At 41.0% G+C, this 22012-nt stretch overlaps 1 protein-coding gene across 1 annotated transcript in view; it reads right to left on the minus strand.

Annotated features, from left to right (window-relative positions):
* Positions 1 to 445: 445 nt before the first annotated feature.
* RNF115 (ring finger protein 115) overlaps positions 446 to 22012 on the minus strand; it is a 152214-nt gene continuing 130647 nt past the window's right edge. The window contains exon 9 of the mRNA XM_053704494.1: positions 446 to 2435. Coding sequence (XP_053560469.1) covers positions 2304 to 2435 — 132 coding nt within the window. The 3' untranslated portion in view covers positions 446 to 2303. The remainder of the gene's footprint in view (positions 2436 to 22012) is intronic.

Here is a 22012-nt window from a genome sequence, read left to right on the forward strand (position 1 = left end):
AAACATGATCCTGCAGCTACTATGCAGCTCAGGCCTTTTGGCTTATTTTTAAGTCCTTGTGTGGCACCTAAAAAGAAACCAACTCAATATTCTTGCAAGCTCTTAATTTGAAATAAATCTTACAACTCCTGGTTTAAACCTGAGGCTCAACATTTCTTCCATGCTTCTTAGACTGTCAGTGCATAAAAGTGACATAATGAACTAGTATCATATAAAATTCAGCTATACATCAAGTGCAAATACATTTAAGCAACTAAGATATTTTAATTAATTAAATACCAACTCCATAAAAAAAAAATAAGACAAAACAGAGTAACTGGTCATGTAAATGCATTCCATTCTCGGTATGTATATATATATATATATATATAAAAAAAATGTTATCACATCTCTCGAGAGTGATTTCCAACTCAGACTCGTACTCACAAATGTGTTATTCAGCCAATTTTCATAATTAAGGTCTAGCATTTTTATTGTTTTTTTCTCCATTATTACACAAATTGCTATTTGGCTTTACCAATGCTCTCCATATCCTTCACTATTATATAGGCTGGGTTTATAACTTCTAGAAATTGTAATTGCTTGGGTACAATCATGTCTCCTGACACAGAGGAAAAGCTACATGATTTAAAAGTAAAAGATTGAAATTCAAAAGCTGTGGGTATTAAATAGGATTATAAAAAAAAAAAAGTGCATTGCCATTAAATGAATAATGCTATAAAAATGGTCTCATTCTGTTAAAAATAAAAAACAAACAAAAAAATGTGTTTAAGTGGACATAAGACTATCTGTACCACGGAATTGATGGTCACCTATTTCTGTAGTGTTTTGCTGTACTGAGAAACTGAACAGAATACATTCTCCATCAGACTTCTATAAGCAAATACATTGATGTGTAAAACACAGCGAACAGGTTATATCTATTTAGGAACAACCTCATGAGAACTTTCACAGAACATTTTGGCTAATAGAGTCTTCCTTGGTTAAGAGCCATTAATCCTTTTTGTTACATCTGTGACATATCAATATATTTTAAAATTTGAATTTGCAAGAGAAGATGGATTGTTAAAAATGATTAAAGACATTGGAGTCTCTGGCTTGCACCACGTAAAAAAATAAAAAAAATTAATAAAAAGTAAAAAAAGGAGAGATTTTTTACAGTAACAAAGCAAAATAAGAAAAACACTTAGTAACTTTACAAAGTTATCCCACTGTTGTCCACTAAAAAAAACAGCACTATGCATGCTAGGCTATTGTTTATAACGGTGTTAATTCAGAGCTGCCTCTGAGAATTTCATCTTTTTTTTTTTTTTTTTTTAAATAATAAAAAAAAAAAAATAGAAAAAACAAAAAGCAAGCTAAACAAAGTGCTATTATCTTGGGACACTGACCAGTAAATTACTCTATAAAGGAATTCAGCTGCAGCTTGTGGTTCTCAGTGTCTGAACAAATTTATCTTAATTTAGAAATATTGCCAGGTATAAGTTATTTTTATAGATTTATACATAGTCCATTTTCACATTCATGTTCGCACAACCAGAGGGGAGGAAAGGCATCACGTTTTGTGGTTGACAAGGAGGTGGAAGGGAAGTGCAGTAAACAAAATGCACTTCTTTTGACTTCAAACAGGAGAAGTGAGGTGTAAGTGGGTGCAAACCAGAGCAACATTAGAAAACTGAAATCATTATGAAACGGCACAAGGTGGGGGAGTGAGTTACGATTGGAATATAATTAATCATTCTATTGTGGCTTGTAGAGGAGAATCTGGAAAGCACCATCATAAGCACCGCAAATAGTGTCTCTTCCAAAACATCCGTCATAAGTAGCTTCTCTTTAGCTTGGTCTCTGAACAGATGGCTCTGACAGGAAGATACAAATTCCCCTTGAACCACTTGCTCAGTTTATGAGAGGGGCTGCTTCAGGGAAGACAGGAAAGCGGTGGATGGTCACTTTTACTGGAAGCAAAATTGCTTCATGTGACAGCTTCCTTTCATTTGATGTGCAGATCATTGGTCAGGTAAAGATGGAATATGCCAGTTTGTCATTTTTAACACTAAAACTTAAAGCGACTGATCATTGTTTAATGGTAGAAAAGAAAAGGAGCCTCAAGGCAAACAGCCAGGCAACAATAGTCTGTAGGAGCCTCTCAAAGCATATGTAATAGTTTGATTCTGTAGGAGGCTATGTACATGATGTTGCTCTTTATGGCCCATCCTGTCTTGCTCCATTCCCAGTGTCAAATTTTTGGGCTTCCCCTCTTCTTAAACCATTTATACACTGTAGGATAGGCTAGGTCTGAGCCATTAGAAGGTCCATCGATCATGCGCTTGGCTGTCACTGCTAAAGCTGTTGCTAGCGGATGCCTCAGAGTTGGGAGCCTGTCGTGTTAAGTCTTCTCCATTTAAACTTTTCCGGCACACTGGGCAGGTATCGTGCTGCAGAAACAGTAAATAGATAATGTCAAGAACTATTTCAGCTCAGCTAAATACATTTCTACTATTAACAAAATGTGTGTACAGTTCAGAAATGTCGACTTTCAGCACAAGCTTATTGCAAATTCAAAACAATTTCTATGCTCCCCCAACCCCTATTATATGGAGAGCTAAGATAGTGCATTACCTTTTCTACTCATGCTTGCATACATTTAATTGGAAGAAGAACAGAGTAGGCTTTGAATTTGTTTTCAATGAGTGCTGCATTTCAGTGAGAACTTGCACGTTATGCCAATTAACTGCTTAAAGCTTCCAATTTAAATTAAAATTTTGCAAAATCTTAGCCAATTTCTTTCTTCAAAATGAGCTTTGTTATGCTTAGTACTGAAGTATTCTCTGAGAGCGAATGGGTCAAGGGGAGTTTGAGTCTTTCATGCAGACCAAAGGGAGGAAACATGGGAAAAGGGTAGTAGCGCAAATTATATCCAACATATCCTCAGATCCAGTGGTATAAGGATCAGTTGTACAGTAACCCTTACCTGCAAGTAAGCACTAGATTTTATTTAGCATTGCTTTAGCACCCAAGTAAAATTGCAGTCCTGTGTATTTTGTTCCAGCAGTGTGTGAAAATATAAAAATCACTCTGCTTACATACATGGGTACTTCCCACGTGCCCTATAATTCTGTTTTGTGTCCCTTACATTCAAACACATATATGTGTTTAAGGACAATGACACAATTCCCCCCCCCCCCCAACAAAAAAACATAATTTATGTAAGAACTTACCTGATAAATTCATTTCTTTCATATTAGCAAGAGTCCATGAGCTAGTGACGTATGGGATATACATTCCTACCAGGAGGGGCAAAGTTTCCCAAACCTCAAAATGCCTATAAATACACCCCTCACCACACCCACAAATCAGTTTAACGAATAGCCAAGAAGTGGGGTGATAAGAAAAAAGTGCGAAAGCATAAAAAATAAGGAATTGGAATAATTGTGCTTTATACAAAAAAATCATAACCACCACAAGAAAAGGGTGGGCCTCATGGACTCTTGCTAATATGAAAGAAATGAATTTATCAGTTAAGTTCTTACATAAATTATGTTTTCTTTCATGTAATTAGCAAGAGTCCATGAGCTAGTGACGTATGGGATAATGACTACCCAAGATGTGGATCTTTCCACGCAAGAGTCACTTGAGAGGGAGGGATAAAATAAAGACAGCCAATTCCTGCTGAAAATAATCCACACCCAAAATAAAGTTTAAATGAAAACATAAGCAGAAGATTCAAACTGAAACAGCTGCCTGAAGTACTTTTCTACCAAAAACTGCTTCAGAAGAAGAAAACACATCAAAATGGTAGAATTTAGTAAAAGTATGCAAAGAAGACCAAGTTGCTGCTTTGCAAATCTGATCAACCGAAGCTTCATTCCTAAACGCCCAGGAAGTAGAAACTGACCTAGTCGAATGAGCTGTAATCCTCTGAGGCGGAGTTTTACCCGACTCAACATAGGCATGATGAATTAAAGATTTCAACCAAGATGCCAAAGAAATGGCAGAAGCTTTCTGGCCTTTTCTAGAACCGGAAAAGATGACAAATAGACTAGAAGTCTTTCGGAAATTCTTAGTAGCTTCAACATAATATTTCAAAGCTCTAACAACATCCAAAGAATGCAATGATTTCTCCTTAGAATTCTTGGGATTAGGGCATAATGAAGGAACTACAATTTCTCTACTAAAGTTGTTGGAATTCACAACCTTAGGTAAAAATTCAAAAGAAGTTCGCAACACTGCCTTATCCTGATGAAAAATCAGAAAAGGAGACTCACAAGAAAGAGCAGACAATTCAGAGACTCTTCTGGCAGAAGAGATGGCCAAAAGGAACAAAACTTTCCAAGAAAGTAATTTAATGTCCAATGAATGCATAGGTTCAAACGGAGGAGCTTGAAGAGCCCCCAGAACCAAATTCAAACTCCAAGGAGGAGAAATTGACTTAATGACAGGTTTTATACGAACCAAGGCTTGTACAAAACAATGAATATCAGGAAGATTAGCAATCTTTCTGTGAAAAAGAACAGAAAGAACAGAGATTTGACCTTTCAAGGAACTTGCGGACAAACCTTTATCTAAACCATCCTGAAGAAACTGTAAAATTCTCGGAATTCTAAAAGAATGCCAGGAAAAATGATGAGAAAGACACCAAGAAATATAAGTCTTCCAGACTCTATAATATATCTCTCTAGATACAGATTTACGAGCCTGTAACATAGTATTAATCACAGAGTCAGAGAAACCTCTTTGACCAAGAATCAAGCGTTCAATCTCCATACCTTTAAATTTAAGGATTTGAGATCCTGATGGAAAAAAGGACCTTGCGACAGAAAGTCTGGTCTTAACGGAAGAGTCCACGGTTGGCAAGAGGCCATCCGGACAAGATCCGCATACCAAAACCTGTGAGGCCATGCTGGAGCTACCAGCAGAACAAACGAGCATTCTTCAGAATTTTGGAGATTACTCTTGGAAGAAGAACTAGAGGCGGAAAGATATAGGCAGGATGATACTTCCAAGGAAGTGATAATGCATCCACTGCCTCCGCCTGAGGATCCCGGGATCTGGACAGATACCTGGGAAGTTTCTTGTTTAGATGAGAAGCCATCAGATCTATTACTGGAAGTTCCCACATTTGCACAATCTGAAGAAATACCTCTGGGTGAAGAGACCATTCGCCCGGATGCAACGTTTGGCGACTGAGATAATCCGCTTCCCAATTGTCTATTCCTGGAATATGAACCGCAGAGATTAGACAGGAGCTGGATTCCGCCCAAACCAGAATTCGAGATACTTCTTTCATAGCCAGAGGACTGTGAGTCCCTCCTTGATGATTGATGTATGCCACAGTTGTGACATTGTCTGTCTGAAAACAAATGAACGATTCTCTCTTCAGAAGAGGCCAAGACTGAAGAGCTCTGAAAATTGCACGGAGTTCCAAAATATTGATCGGTAATCTCACCTCCTGAGATTCCCAAACCCCTTGTGCTGTCAGAGACCCCCACACAGCTCCCCAACCTGTAAGACTTGCATCTGTTGAAATTACAGTCCAGGTCGGAAGAACAAAAGAAGCCCCCTGAACTAAACGATGGTGATCTGTCCACCACGTCAGAGTGTGTCGTACAATCGGTTTTAAAGATATTAATTGAGATATCTTTGTGTAATCCCTGCACCATTGGTTCAGCATACAGAGCTGAAGAGGTCGCATGTGAAAACGAGCAAAGGGGATCGCGTCCGATGCAGCAGTCATAAGACCTAGAATTTCCATGCATAAGGCTACCGAAGGGAATGATTGTGACTGAAGGTTTCGACAAGCTGAAATCAATTTTAGACGTCTCTTGCCTGTCAAAGACAGAGTCATGGACACTGAATCTATCTGGAAACCCAAAAAGGTTACCCTTGTCTGAGGAATCAATGAACTTTTCAGTGAATTGATCCTCCAACCATGATTTTGAAGAAACAACAAAAGTCGGTTCGTATGAAATTCTGCTAAATGTGAAGACTGAGCAAGTACCAAGATATCGTCCAAATAAGGAAATACCACAATACCCTGTTCTCTGATTACATATAGAAGGGCACCGAGAACTTTTGTAAAAATTCTTGGAGCTGTTGCTAGGCCAAACGGCAGAGCCACAAACTGGTAATGCTTGTCTAGCAAAGAGAATCTCAGAAACTGATAGTGCGTTGGATGAATCGGAATATGCAGATATGCATCCTGTAAATCTATTGTAGACATATAATGCCCTTGCTGAACAAAAGGCAGGATAGTCCTTACAGTTACCATTTTGAATGTTGGTATCCTTACATAACGATTCAATATTTTTAGATCCAGAACTGGTCTGAAGGAATTCTCCTTCTTTGGTACAATGAAGAGATTCGAATAAAACCCCACAGCCCCTGTTCCAGAACTGGAACTGGCATAATTACTCCAGCCAACTCTAGATCTGAAACACATTTCAGAAATGCTTGAGCTTTCGCTGGGTTTACTGGGACACGGGAAAGAAAGAATCTCTTTGCAGGAGGTCTTATCTTGAAACCAATTCTGTACCCTTCTGAAATAATGTTCTGAATCCAAAGATTGTGAACAGAATTGATCCAAATTTCTTTGAAAAAACGTAATATGCCCCCTACCAGCTGAGCTGGAATGAGGGCCGCACCTTCATGTGGACTTAGAAGCTGGCTTTGCTTTTCTAGAAGGCTTGGATTTATTCCAGACTGGAGATGGTTTCCAAACTGAAACTGCTCCTGAGGATGAAGGATCAGGCTTTTTTGTTCTTTGTTGAAACGAAAGGAACGAAAACGATTATTAGCCCTGTTTTTACCCTTAGATTTTTTATCCTGTGGTAAAAAAAGTTCCTTTCCCACCAGTAACAGTTGAGATAATAGAATCCAACTGAGAACCAAATAATTTATTACCCTGGAAAGAAAGGGAAAGTAGAGTCGATTTAGACATATCAGCATTCCAAGTTTTAAGCCATAAAGCTCTTCTAGCTAAAATAGCTAGAGACATAAACCTGACATCAACTCTGATAATATCGAAAATGGCATCACAGATAAAATTATTAGCATGTTGAAGAAGAATAATAATGTTATGAGAATCATGATCTGTTACTTGTTGCGCTAAAGTTTCCAACCAAAAAGTTGAAGCTGCAGCAACATCCGCCAAAGATATAGCAGGTCTAAGAAGATTACCTGAACACAAATAAGCTTTTCTTAGAAAGGATTCAATTTTCCTATCTAAAGGATCCTTAAAGGAAGTACCATCTGCCGTAGGAATAGTAGTACGTTTAGCAAGGGTAGAGATAGCCCCATCAACTTTAGGGATTTTGTCCCAAAACTCTAATCTGTCAGACGGCACAGGATATAATTGCTTAAAACGTTTAGAAGGAGTAAAAGAATTACCCAATTTATTCCATTCCCTGGAAATTACTTCAGAAATAGTACCAGGAACAGGAAAAACTTCTGGAATAACTACAGGAGATTTAAAGACCTTGTCTAAACGTTTAGATTTAGTATCAAGAGGACCAGAATCCTCAATTTCTAATGCAATTAGGACTTCTTTAAGTAAAGAACGAATAAATTCCATTTTAAATAAATATGAAGATTTATCAGCATCAACCTCTGAAACAGAATCCTCTGAACCAGAAGAATCATTAGAATCAGAATGATGATGTTCATTTAAAAATTCATTTGGATAAAGAGAAGTTTTAAAAGACGTTTTATGTTTACTAGGAGGAGGAATAACAGACATAGCCTTCTTAATAGATTCAGAAACAAAATCTCTTATGTTATCAGGAACACTCTGAACATTAGATGTTGAAGGAACTGCAACAGGTAATGGTATTTTACTAAAGGAAATAATTTCTGCATTAACAAGTTTGTCATGACATTTAATACAAACAACAGCTGGAGGAGCAGCTACCAAAAGTTTACAGCAGATACACTTAGCTTTGGTAGTTCCAGCACCAGGCAGCGATTTTCCTGAAGTATCTTCTGGCTCAGATGCAACATGAGACATCTTGCAATATGTAAGAGAAAAAACAACATATAAAGCAAAATTGATCAAATTCCTTAAATGACAGTTTCAGGAATGGGAAAAAATGCCAAAGAACAAGCTTCTAGCAACCAGAAGCAATGAAAAATGAGACTTAAATAATGTGGAGACAAAAGCGACGTCCATATTTTTTTAGCGCCAAATAAGACGACCACATTATTTGGCGCCTAAATGCTTTTGGCGCCAAAAATGACGCCACATCCGGAACGCCGACATTTTTGGCGCAAAAGAACGTCAAAAAATGACGCAACTTCCGGCGACACGTATGACGCCGGAAACAGAAAAGATTTTTTGCGCCAAAAAAGTCTGCGCCAAGAATGACGCAATAAAAACAGAATTTATGTTTACCTGATAAATTACTTTCTCCAACGGTGTGTCCGGTCCACGGCGTCATCCTTACTTGTGGGATATTCTCTTCCCCAACAGGAAATGGCAAAGAGCCCAGCAAAGCTGGTCACATGATCCCTCCTAGGCTCCGCCTACCCCAGTCATTCGACCGACGTTAAGGAGGAATATTTGCATAGGAGAAACCATATGATACCGTGGTGACTGTAGTTAAAGAAAATAAATTATCAGACCTGATTAAAAAACCAGGGCGGGCCGTGGACCGGACACACCGTTGGAGAAAGTAATTTATCAGGTAAACATAAATTCTGTTTTCTCCAACATAGGTGTGTCCGGTCCACGGCGTCATCCTTACTTGTGGGAACCAATACCAAAGCTTTAGGACACGGATGATGGGAGGGAGCAAATCAGGTCACCTAGATGGAAGGCACCACGGCTTGCAAAACCTTTCTCCCAAAAATAGCCTCAGAAGAAGCAAAAGTATCAAACTTGTAAAATTTGGTAAAAGTGTGCAGTGAAGACCAAGTCGCTGCCCTACATATCTGATCAACAGAAGCCTCGTTCTTGAAGGCCCATGTGGAAGCCACAGCCCTAGTGGAATGAGCTGTGATTCTTTCGGGAGGCTGCCGTCCGGCAGTCTCGTAAGCCAATCTGATGATGCTCTTAATCCAAAAAGAGAGAGAGGTAGAAGTTGCTTTTTGACCTCTCCTTTTACCGGAATAAACAACAAACAAGGAAGATGTTTGTCTAAAATCCTTTGTAGCATCTAAATAGAATTTTAGAGCGCGAACAACATCCAAATTGTGCAACAAACGTTCCTTCTTCGAAACTGGTTTCGGACACAGAGAAGGTACGATAATCTCCTGGTTAATGTTTTTGTTAGAAACAACTTTTGGAAGAAAACCAGGTTTAGTACGTAAAACCACCTTATCTGCATGGAACACCAGATAAGGAGGAGAACACTGCAGAGCAGATAATTCTGAAACTCTTCTAGCAGAAGAAATTGCAACCAAAAACAAAACTTTCCAAGATAATAACTTAATATCAACGGAATGTAAGGGTTCAAACGGAACCCCCTGAAGAACTGAAAGAACTAAGTTGAGACTCCAAGGAGGAGTCAAAGGTTTGTAAACAGGCTTGATTCTAACCAGAGCCTGAACAAAGGCTTGAACATCTGGCACAGCTGCCAGCTTTTTGTGAAGTAACACAGACAAGGCAGAAATCTGTCCCTTCAGGGAACTTGCAGATAATCCTTTTTCCAATCCTTCTTGAAGGAAGGATAGAATCTTAGGAATCTTAACCTTGTCCCAAGGGAATCCTTTAGATTCACACCAACAGATATATTTTTTCCAAATTTGTGGTAAATCTTTCTAGTTACAGGCTTTCTGGCCTGAACAAGAGTATCGATAACAGAATCTGAGAACCCACGCTTCGATAAGATCAAGCGTTCAATCTCCAAGCAGTCAGCTGGAGTGAGACCAGATTCGGATGTTCGAACGGACCTTGAACAAGAAGGTCTCGTCTCAAAGGTAGCTTCCATGGTGGAGCCGATGACATATTCACCAGATCTGCATACCAAGTCCTGCGTGGCCACGCAGGAGCTATCAAGATCACCGACGCCCTTTCCTGATTGATCCTGGCTACCAGCCTGGGGATGAGAGGAAACGGCGGGAATACATAAGCTAGTTTGAAGGTCCAAAGTGCTACTAGTGCATCCACTAGAGCCGCCTTGGGATCCCTGGATCTGGACCCGTAGCAAGGAACTTTGAAGTTCTGACGAGAGGCCATCAGATCCATGTCTGGAATGCCCCACAGTTGAGTGACTTGGGCAAAGATTTCCGGATGGAGTTCCCACTCCCCCGGATGCAATGTCTGACGACTCAGAAAATCCGCTTCCCAATTTTCCACTCCTGGGATGTGGATAGCAGACAGGTGGCAGGAGTGAGACTCCGCCCATAGAATGATTTTGGTCACTTCTTCCATCGCCAGGGAACTCCTTGTTCCCCCCTGATGGTTGATGTACGCAACAGTTGTCATGTTGTCTGATTGAAACCGTATGAACTTGGCCCTCGCTAGCTGAGGCCAAGCCTTGAGAGCATTGAATATCGCTCTCAGTTCCAGAATATTTATCGGTAGAAGAGATTCTTCCCGAGACCAAAGACCCTGAGCTTTCAGGGATCCCCAGACCGCGCCCCAGCCCATCAGACTGGCGTCGGTCGTGACAATGACCCACTCTGGTCTGCGGAAGGTCATCCCTTGTGACAGGTTGTCCAGGGACAGCCACCAACGGAGTGAGTCTCTGGTCCTCTGATTTACTTGTATTCTCGGAGACAAGTTTGTATAGTCCCCATTCCACTGACTGAGCATGCACAGTTGTAATGGTCTTAGATGAATGCGCGCAAAAGGAACTATGTCCATTGCCGCTACCATCAAACCTATCACTTCCATGCACTGCGCTATGGAAGGAAGAGGAACGGAATGAAGTATCCGACAAGAGTCTAGAAGTTTTGTTTTTCTGGCCTCTGTCAGAAAAATCCTCATTTCTAAGGAGTCTATTATTGTCCCCAAGAAGGGAACCCTTGTTGACGGAGATAGAGAACTCTTTTCCACGTTCACTTTCCATCCGTGAGATCTGAGAAAGGCCAGGACAATGTCCGTGTGAGCCTTTGCTTGAGGAAGGGACGACGCTTGAATCAGAATGTCGTCCAAGTAAGGTACTACAGCAATGCCCCTTGGTCTTAGCACAGCTAGAAGGGACCCTAGTACCTTTGTGAAAATCCTTGGAGCAGTGGCTAATCCGAAAGGAAGCGCCACGAACTGGTAATGCTTGTCCAGGAATGCGAACCTTAGGAACCGATGATGTTCCTTGTGGATAGGAATATGTAGATACGCATCCTTTAAATCCACCGTGGTCATGAATTGACCTTCCTGGATGGAAGGAAGAATTGTTCGAATGGTTTCCATTTTGAACGATGGAACCTTGAGAAACTTGTTTAAGATCTTGAGATCTAAGATTGGTCTGAACGTTCCCTCTTTTTTGGGAACTATGAACAGATTGGAGTAGAACCCCATCCCTTGTTCTCCTAATGGAACAGGATGAATCACTCCCATTTTTAACAGGTCTTCTACACAACGTAAGAATGCCTGTCTTTTTATGTGGTCTGAAGACAACTGAGACCTGTGGAACCTCCCCCTTGGGGGAAGCCCCTTGAATTCCAGAAGATAACCTTGGGAGACTATTTCTAGTGTCCAAGGATCCAGAACATCTCTTGCCCAAGCCTGAGCGAAGAGAGACAGTCTGCCCCCCACCAGATCCGGTCCCGGATCGGGGGCCAACATTTCATAGCAGTGGCAGGTTTCTTGGCCTGCTTTCCCTTGTTCCAGCCTTGCATTGGTCTCCAAGCTGGCTTGGCTTGAGAAGTATTACCCTCTTGCTTAGAGGACGTAGCACTTTGGGCTGGTCCGTTTCTACGAAAGGGACGAAAATTAGGTTTATTTTTGGCCTTGAAAGGCCGATCCTGAGGAAGGGCATGGCCCTTACCCCCAGTGATATCAGAGATAATCTCTTTCAAGTCAGGGCCAAACAGCGTTTTCCCCTTGAAAGGAATGTTAAGTAGCTTGTTCTTGGAAGACGCATCAGCTGACCAAGATTTCAACCAAAGCGCTCTGCGCGCCACAATAGCAAACCCAGAATTCTTAGCCGCTAACCTAGCCAATTGCAAAGTGGCGTCTAGGGTGAAAGAATTAGCCAATTTGAGAGCATTGATTCTGTCCATAATCTCCTCATAAGGAGGAGAATCACTATCGACCGCCTTTACCAGCTCATCGAACCAGAAACACGCGGCTGTAGCGACAGGGACAATGCATGAAATTGGTTGTAGAAGGTAACCCTGCTGAACAAACATCTTTTTAAGTAAACCTTCTAATTTTTTATCCATAGGATCTTTGAAAGCACAACTATCTTCTATGGGTATAGTGGTGCGTTTGTTTAAAGTGGAAACCGCTCCCTCGACCTTGGGGACTGTCTGCCATAAGTCCTTTCTGGGGTCGACCATAGGAAACAATTTTTTAAATATGGGGGGAGGGACGAAAGGAATACCGGGCCTTTCCCATTCTTTATTTACAATGTCCGCCACCCGCTTGGGTATAGGAAAAGCTTCTGGGAGCCCCGGGACCTCTAGGAACTTGTCCATTTTACATAGTTTCTCTGGGATGACCAACTTGTCACAATCATCCAGAGTGGATAATACCTCCTTAAGCAGAATGCGGAGATGTTCCAACTTAAATTTAAACGTAATCACATCAGGTTCAGCTTGTTGAGAAATGTTCCCTGAATCAGTAATTTCTCCCTCAGACAAAACCTCCCTGGCCCCATCAGACTGGTTTAGGGGCCCTTCAGAACCATTATTATCAGCGTCGTCATGCTCTTCAGTATCTAAAACAGAGCAGTCGCGCTTACGCTGATAAGTGTGCATTTTGGCTAAAATGTTTTTGACAGAATTATCCATTACAGCCGTTAATTGTTGCATAGTAAGGAGTATTGGCGCGCTAGATGTACTAGGGGCCTCCTGAGTGGGCAAGACTCGTGTAGACGAAGGAGGGAATGATGCAGTACCATGCTTACTCCCCTCACTTGAGGAATCATCTTGGGCATCATTGTCATTGTCACATAAATCACATTTATTTAAATGAGAAGGAACTCTGGCTTCCCCACATTCAGAACACAGTCTATCTGGTAGTTCAGACATGTTAAACAGGCATAAACTTGATAACAAAGTACAAAAAACGTTTTAAAATAAAACCGTTACTGTCACTTTAAATTTTAAACTGAACACACTTTATTACTGCAATTGCGAAAAAATATGAAGGAATTGTTCAAAATTCACCAAAATTTCACCACAGTGTCTTAAAGCCTTAAAAGTATTGCACCCCAAATTTGGAAGCCCTTGTGAAGCCCTTATTTACAATCTTAATAAACATGGCTTACCGGATCCCATAGGGAAAATGACAGCTTCCAGCATTACATCGTCTTGTTAGAATGTGTCATACCTCAAGCAGCAAGAGACTGCTCACTGTTCCCCCAACTGAAGTTAATTCCTCTCAACAGTCCTGTGTGGAACAGCCATGGATTTTAGTAACGGTTGCTAAAATCATTTTCCTCATACAAACAGAAATCTTCATCTCTTTTCTGTTTCTGAGTAAATAGTACATACCAGCACTATTTTAAAATAACAAACTCTTGATTGAATAATAAAAACTACAGTTAAACACTAAAAAACTCTAAGCCATCTCCGTGGAGATGTTGCCTGTACAACGGCAAAGAGAATGACTGGGGTAGGCGGAGCCTAGGAGGGATCATGTGACCAGCTTTGCTGGGCTCTTTGCCATTTCCTGTTGGGGAAGAGAATATCCCACAAGTAAGGATGACGCCGTGGACCGGACACACCTATGTTGGAGAAATGAAGCATTTTCAGCCCCCGCGAGCCTAACAGCCCACAGGGAAAAAGTCAAATTTTTTAAGGTAAGAAAAAATGATTGATTCAAATGCATCATCCCAAATATGAAACTGACTGTCTGAAAATAAGGAATGTTGAACATCCTGAGTCAAGGCAAATAAATGTTTGAATACATATATTTAGAACTTTATAAAAAAAGCGCCCAACCATAGCTTAGAGTGTCACAGAAAATAAGACTTACTTACCCCAGGACACTCGTCTACATGTTGTAGAAAGTCAAACCAGTACTGAAACGAAAATCAGCAGAGGTAATGGTATATATATATATATATATATATATATATATATATATATATATATATATATATATATATATATATATATATATATATATATATATATAAATAAAAGAGTATATCGTCGATCTGAAAAGGGAGGTAAGAGATGAATCTCTACGACCGATAACAGAGAACCTATGAAATAGACCCCGTAGAAGGAGATCATTGCATTCAAATAGGCAATACTCTCCTCACATCCCTCTGACATTCACTGCACGCTGAGAGGAAAACCGGGCTCCAACCTGTTGCGGAGCGCATATCAACGTAGAATCTAGCACAAACTTACTTCACCACCTCCATAGGAGGCAAAGTTTGTAAAACTGATTTGTGGGTGTGCTGAGGGGTGTATTTATAGGCATTTTGAGGTTTGGGAAACTTTGCCCCTCCTGGTAGGAATGTATATCCCATACGTCACTAGCTCATGGACTCTTGCTAATTACATGAAAGAAAAGCACACACAAAAGATCAGATTCTAACTACAAACTTACCAAGCATTTATAACAAAGACCTCAATTAAAGACTTTCACAATGTTTGTTCTTAGAATTGGTTACATTTACAGAGTAAAGTAATACGAATTAAAGGGACACTGAACCCAAATTTTTTATTTTGTGATTCCGATAGAGCATATTATTTTAAGCAACTTTCTAATGTACTCCTATTATGTAAGTTTAGATGCCGGCCCATTTTTAGTGAACAACCTGGGTTCTTGCTGATTGCTTGTGGATAAATTCACCCAATTAACAAGTGCTGTCCAGGTTCCTGAACCAAAAATTGACTGGCTCCTTAGCTTAGATGCCTTCTTTTTCAAATAAATATAGCAAGAGAACGGAAAAAAAAATAGATAGTAGGAGTAAATTAGAAAGTTGCTTAAAATTGCATGCTCTATCTGAATCACAAAAGAAAAAATGTGGGTTCAGTATCCTCTGTGGGACGACAGTCAAAATTAAACTTTCATTATTCAGATAGAGCATGCGATTTTAAACAACTTTCCAATTTACTTCCATTAAAAAAAATGTGCACAGTATTTTTATATTTAAACTTTTTGAGTCACCAGCTCCTACTGAGCATGTACAAGAATAAGTGTGTATGCATTTGTGAATGGCTGATGGCTGTCACATGGTACGTGTATGCATTTGTGATTGGCTGATGGCTGTCACAAGGAACAGGGGGAGAGGAAAGAGACAACTTTTAAAATTGTCAGAAAAAAAATCTACTACTCATTTGAAGTTCAGACTAAGTGCTATTGCATTGGCTTGTTATCTTGCATTTTTTGATTATGCAAATCTACTGTGTTGACTGGTCCTTTAACCATCAGGAATGATAAACGATCATGGGTATAGTATATTAGCACAATGACCATCTGATCTTGGTGGAATAGTAGCTCAAAAAGCAGCCTGTTCAGTGTGCACTAAAGCATTGTTGTTAAGTTATCACGGAGATTAATAAAAGCTTGAGCTTACATAATATTATGGCCAGAGGTCATTGTGAATGTTCATTTCCAACCCATACATAACATTTACCTCCACATATGACAAACAACTTAATACATAGATACACTTATAGCACTCACTGCTTCAATGTCCTTTACTAGGTGTAAACATGCTTTGTATACAAGATTTTATTACATTTTTACATATAGGCTGCTGATTATTATTGCAGGCCAATAGCTGTAATAAGGTGAGAACACATAAAATTGAATACGCTTAAAGGGAAACTAAACCCACATTTTTCCTTCATGATTCGGATAGAGCATTCAATTGCAAGCAACTTTCTAATTTAATCCTATTATCAATGTCTTTAATTGTCTTGCTATCTTTATTTAAAAAGCAGGAATGTAAAGCTTAGGAGCCGGCCCAATTTGTTTTAGAACCTGGGTTATGCTTGCTTATTGGTGGCTTAATGTAGCCACCAATAAGCAAACGCTGTCCAGGGTGCTGAACCTTAAATTGGGACGGCTCCTAAGCCTAACATTCCAGCTTTTTTAATAAAGATAGCAAGAGAACGAATAAACATTTATAATACTAGTAAATTAGAAAGTTGCTTAAAATTGCATGCTCTATCCGAATAATTAAAGAAAAAAAAATTGGGTTTAGCGTCCCTTTAAATAAAATGATATCCAATCTCTTTCTGCTAAATCTGTAAAAGGTAAGTTTCAAAAATGTATTTTAGTGCTTAAAAAATAATAAAAAAAAAACCCAACAAATTATGCTATGATAATTTCATTTCCATCTGTGGGAGGAGTCCACTGCTTCATTCATTACTTGTGGGAATTAAGAACCTGGCCACCAGGAGGAGGACAAGATACCCCAGCCAAAGGCTTAAATACCTCCCCCACTCATTCTGGCAAGGGAACAAGGAACAGTAGGAGAAATATCAGGGTATAAATGGTGCCAGAAGATATTCATTTTAGGTCCGCCCACCGCAGAAACGGGCGGGTGCAGTGGACTCTCCTCCCACAGATGGAAATGAAATTATCAGGTAAGCATAATTTATGTGTTCCATCTTAATGGGAGGAAAGTGCACTGCTTCGTTCAATACTTGTGGGAACAAATACCCAAGTTCTAGAGTACACAATGAAAAAAACGGGAGGGTTAAAGGAGGTGGACCCAATACTGAGGGCACCCCAGCCTGCAGAACCTTTCTTCCAAAAGCTGCTTCTGCCGAAGCAAAAACTTCAAGTTTATAAAATTTTGCAAACGTATGTAAGGAAGACCAAGTGGCCGCCTTACAAATCTGCTCCATAGAAGCCTCATTCTTAAAGGCCCAAGAAGAGGCCACAGCTTTAGTCAAGTGAGCCGTAATCCTCTGAGGAGGCTTGTATCCCGCTGTCTCATATGCCACGGATCATACTCCTCAACCAAAAAGATAGAGAAGTGGCAGAGGCCCTTTGTCCCCTGCGCTTCCCTGAATACACAACAAATAAGGACGAAGTTTGTCTGAACTCCTTCGTGGCTTGAAGATAAAACTTCAACGACCGAACCACGTCCAGATTATGAAGTAACCTCTCCTTCGAAGAAGGGTTAGGACACCAAGAAGGGAACTACTATTTCCTGATTGATGTTACGACTCAACACCACCTTGGGAAGGAATCCCAACCCAGTGCGAAGAACAGCCTTATCGGCATGAAAAACCAAGTAAGGAGGCTCACATTGCAAGGCCACCAACTCAGAGACTCTGCGCGCCGATGCAATAGCCAGTAATAATAGGACTTTCCATGAAAGAACCTTAAAAGGGACAGTAAAGTGTTAAAATAAAAAATAAAAAACTTTCATGATTAAAAAAAACCTCATGATTTAAATAGGGCATGTCATTTTAAACATCTTTCCAACGTACTTTTATCACCAAATTTGCTTTGTTCTCTTGGTAACCTTAGTTGAAAGTGAAACCTAGGAGGTTCATTTGCTAATTTCTTAGACCTTGAAGACCGCCTTTAATCTGAAAGCATTTTGACAGTTTTTCACCATCAGAGGGCATAAGTTCATGTGTTTCATATAGATAACATTGAGCCCAGTTTTTCACCATCAGAGGGCATAAGTTCATGTGTTTCATATAGATAACATTGAGCTCACGCACGCGAAGCTCCTAGGAGTGAGGCCTGATTGAACGAGAGTGTCAATCACTTTTTCCGAGCATCCTCTCTTGGCTAAGACTACTAGTTCAATCTCCACACAGTCAACCTCAGATAATATTGATTTTGATGTAGAAAGGGACATTGAACCAGCAGATCCCTGCGACAAGGTAACTTTCACGTCGGAGATGACATCGCCACCAGATCCGCAAACCACATCCTCCTCCGCCACGACGGAGCAATCAAAATAGCCGAAGCTTGCTCCTGCTTGATGCGGGCCACTACCCGAGGTAGAAGAGGTAACGGTGGAAATATGTAAATTAGAGGTTGAAGTCCCAGGGTACCACCAAGGCATCTATCAGTTCCGCCTGGTGATCCCTGGATCGCGACCCGTATCTAGGTAGCTTGCAATTGAGTCTGGGCGTCATGAGATCTATCTCTGGCATCCCCCATCTGCTGCAGATCTCTGTGAACATCTCGGGATGGAGGGACGATTCCCCTGGATGAAACATCTGTCTGCTCAGAAAATCCGCTTCCCAGTTGTCCACACTCGGAATGTGGTTTGCTGAGAGCAAACAATTCCCCGCCCACTCCAGAATCCGAGATACTTCCCTCATGGCTAGGGAGCTTCTCATCCCCCCCTGATGGTCTATGTAAGCCACCGAGGTAATGTTGTCCGACTGGAATCTGATGAATCAGGACGACCCCTGAAGGAACCAAGCCCTCAGAGTGTTGAATATCGCTCGAAGTTCCAAAATATTTATCGGTAGACTCGATTCTTCTCGAGTCCATCTACCATGTACCCTTCTGGCACCCCAAAAAGCTCCCTATCCTGATAGACTTGCACCCGTGGTCACAATCTCCCAGGATGGTCTCAAAAAGGATGTCCCCTGAGACAACTGCCCCGGTCGGGTCCACCAAGATAGGGACTCCCTCACCGGTCTCTTTAGAGATATCTGTTGGGACAGATCTGAATGATCGCCATTGTCTCGACATGCACAGCTGAAGAGGTCTGAGATGGAACCTGGCAAATGGAATGACATCTATGCTGTATACCATGAGCCCGATCACCTCTATTATACCTGGCCACAGATGTCCCGGAGGATGTCTGAAGAGCTAGACAGTTGGACGCAAGCTTGCAGCGTCTATGATCTGTCAAAAATATCTTCATGGCTGAAGATTATTATCGTACCCAGGAATTCCACCCTGTTGCTGGGGACCAATGAACTTTTTCCTTCGTTTATCTTCCACCCGAGGGACCAAAGGAGAAGAGCTCTCGAGTGATCCTCCACAAGACTGTAGGACGGAGCCTAGACCAGGATATCGTCCAGATAAGGTGCCACTGCAATTCCTCTGGATCTTGCTACTGCGAGAAGAGCTCCCAGAACCTTTGTGAAGAATCTTGGGGCAGTCGCCAGACCAAACAGAAGGGCCACAAACTGGAAGTGCTGGTCCAGGAAGGCAAATCTTAGAAACCTGAAGTGATCCTTGTGGATTAGAACATGAAGGCAAGCGTCATTCAGGTCTGTAGTCATGAAATGCCCCTCTTGAACCAGGGGCAAAATTGACCTGATCGTCTCCATCTTGAACGACGGAACTGACAAAAATTTGTTTAGTGCATTTAGGTACAGAATAGGACGGAATGTGCCCTCCTTTTTTTGGGACCACGAAAAAGGTTTGAATAATACCCCAGGCCTCTTTCTGCCAGAGGGACTGGGACGATTACTCCGTGAGATGAGAGATCCCTCACACACCCCAGGAAAGTGTCTCTCTTTTCTGGTCTTGAAGATATGTTTGACAGGAGTAATCTGCCTCTGGGCGGATAAGACTTGAAACCTATCCTGTAACCCTGGGATACGACTTCCAGAACCCAAGGGTCTAAAACGTCTCTTCTCCAGGCCTCCGCAAAAAGAAAGATAGTCTGCCCCTACATGATCTGAAGACAGACCGGGGGCTGCCCCTTCATGCTGATTTTGATTTGACAGGCTTCTTATTCTGCTTGGACTTGTTCCAAGAGTTAGCTGGCTTCCACGATCCCTTGGATTGCTGCGACTTTGCGGCAGGCTGCTGGCGCTAAAACTTGTCCGCACAAAAGGGACGAAAAGTAGATCCCTTAGGTTTAGCCTTCTTATCCTGAGGCAAGGACAGAATAGTCACAGACCCCCAAAAGAAAACAGCCAGATTTGCCGAGATGAAAAATAAATTTATCCAAAGGGGTTATGATAGTCAGCAATTAGATATAGTAGTACAATCTATTAAAAGTCCCCATAAGTCACATACTATATCTGCTAATAAAAGAATGAATAACACCATGAGCCAAAAAGTGTTCAATATTATCAAGAGGAATTGGCCTTTACTTAAGGAAACTTGTCCAGAAATTGAAGAATTCCAGATTATCCCTAGAGCAGCTTATCGTATGGGTAAGACCATAGGTAAAAGGCTGGTTAGAGCCATGTCTAGTTCTGATGCCACTAGAAGAGGAGATCAGAGATTCCTTGGTAAACCGAAGGAGGGCACATTCCCCTGCCTAGGTTGTGGCCAATGTGGAAATGTCATAAAGGGTGGTAGCATCTCTCATCCATACACAGGGGAAAAATTCTCAATTAAAGGGTATTACACATGTAATTCTACACATGTGGTGTATGCGTTAAAGTGCCCATGTGGGCTGTTATATGTTGGCGAGATGACCCAACGGGTCAAGGACCGCATATGCCAACATAAATCCACGATTAGAAATGAGAAAACTGCTAACCTCTCTGTACCTGCACATTTCATTGAGAAAGGCCACCAAATCAACCAGCTCAGATACATGGTAATAGACCAAGCCCCTACACAGATTAGAGGGGGTGATAGGATTAAGGACCTCCTATATAGGGAGGCCAGATGGATCTGGAAGTTAGATACTATGCACCCCAAGGGATTAAATAGGGAATTTGATTTACTTCCTTTTATTTAAGGCCTCTGTTCATTTTGTTTTTGTTTTTGTTCTAGTTGATCAATACACTATGGATATTTTACATGTAGCCAAATATTTAGCCATATAGCATAGTTTATATAGCAACTTGCTGCATCTGTTTTTAAATGGAGTCTTTTTCACATGAGGTTCTGAAGGAGTTAAAATTTTGACTATGTGAGAATTACTCACTTATTTGTTAGGTCAGGTGAGACCTTAACAGGTGTGTGACCCCTCCCTCTGAGTTTATGATTGGTCTCCTATGTACATAAATGTGTGTTTTTTCTTCATATATGTTAGCTTGATAAAGGGGCAGGAGCCCCGAAACGCTGCTCTGTAATAAAGGCACTGCTGCCATTTTTTGAGTGCCACCAGTGTGTTGTTTTATTAAGAAGACACCCTTGCCACCCGTGACCATTTATATGATAGAAGCCAGGCCTGGGAAAAACAAAACTTTCCCCTTGAATGGGAGGGAAAGCAAGCGAGACTTAGAAGCCCTGTGGGCTAAACCAGAAAAACAGGACGTCTGAGCATTCAGGCGAATAATCTGCATGTTAACATCACAAATACGGCACTCTTAAGGCCTTGATTAGTTTTAGAATTTCATCGAGAGGAGTCTCCACCTCGACCATAGCCAAGCGTCACACCAGTAGGTAGCCGCACCAGCCACCACAGCGACCGCCGCTCCTGGTTGAAAAACGAACCCCGTGAGTTGGAACACCTTCTGCAGCATGGACTCCATCTTTTTATCCATGGGTTCCTTGAAAGAGGAGCTATCCTCTAGCGGAATAGTCGTTCTCTTAGCAAGCGTGGCGATAACACCATCCACCTTAGGGACAGTTCCCCACAGTTCAAGCTGCACATCTGGAACGGGGAAAAGCTTTTTAAAAGAAGAGGAGGGGGAAAAGGGCGAACCAAGTTTCTCCCTTTCATTGTTAATAATGTTAGCCATTTTGACTGGAACCGGGAAGGCCTGGGGCACTCATAAACCCTATCCAGTTAAAGGGACACTGAACCCAAATTTTTTATTTCGTGATTCAGATAGAGCATGAAATTTTAAACAACTTTCTAATTTACTCCTATTATCAAATTTTCTTCATTCTCTTGGTATCTTTATTTGAAATTCAAGAATGTAAGTTTAGATGCCGGCCCATTTTTGTTGAACAACCTGGGTAGTCCTTGCAGATTGGTGGATAAATTCATCCACCAATAAAAAAAGTCCTATCCAGAGCTCTGCACCCCAAAAAAAGCTTAGATGCCTTTTTCAAATAAAGATAGCAAGAGAACAAAGACAAATTGCTAATAGGAGTAAA

The sequence above is a fragment of the Bombina bombina genome, chromosome 1 (assembly GCF_027579735.1).
Source record: "Bombina bombina isolate aBomBom1 chromosome 1, aBomBom1.pri, whole genome shotgun sequence".
Classification (NCBI taxonomy): Eukaryota; Metazoa; Chordata; class Amphibia; order Anura; family Bombinatoridae; genus Bombina; species Bombina bombina.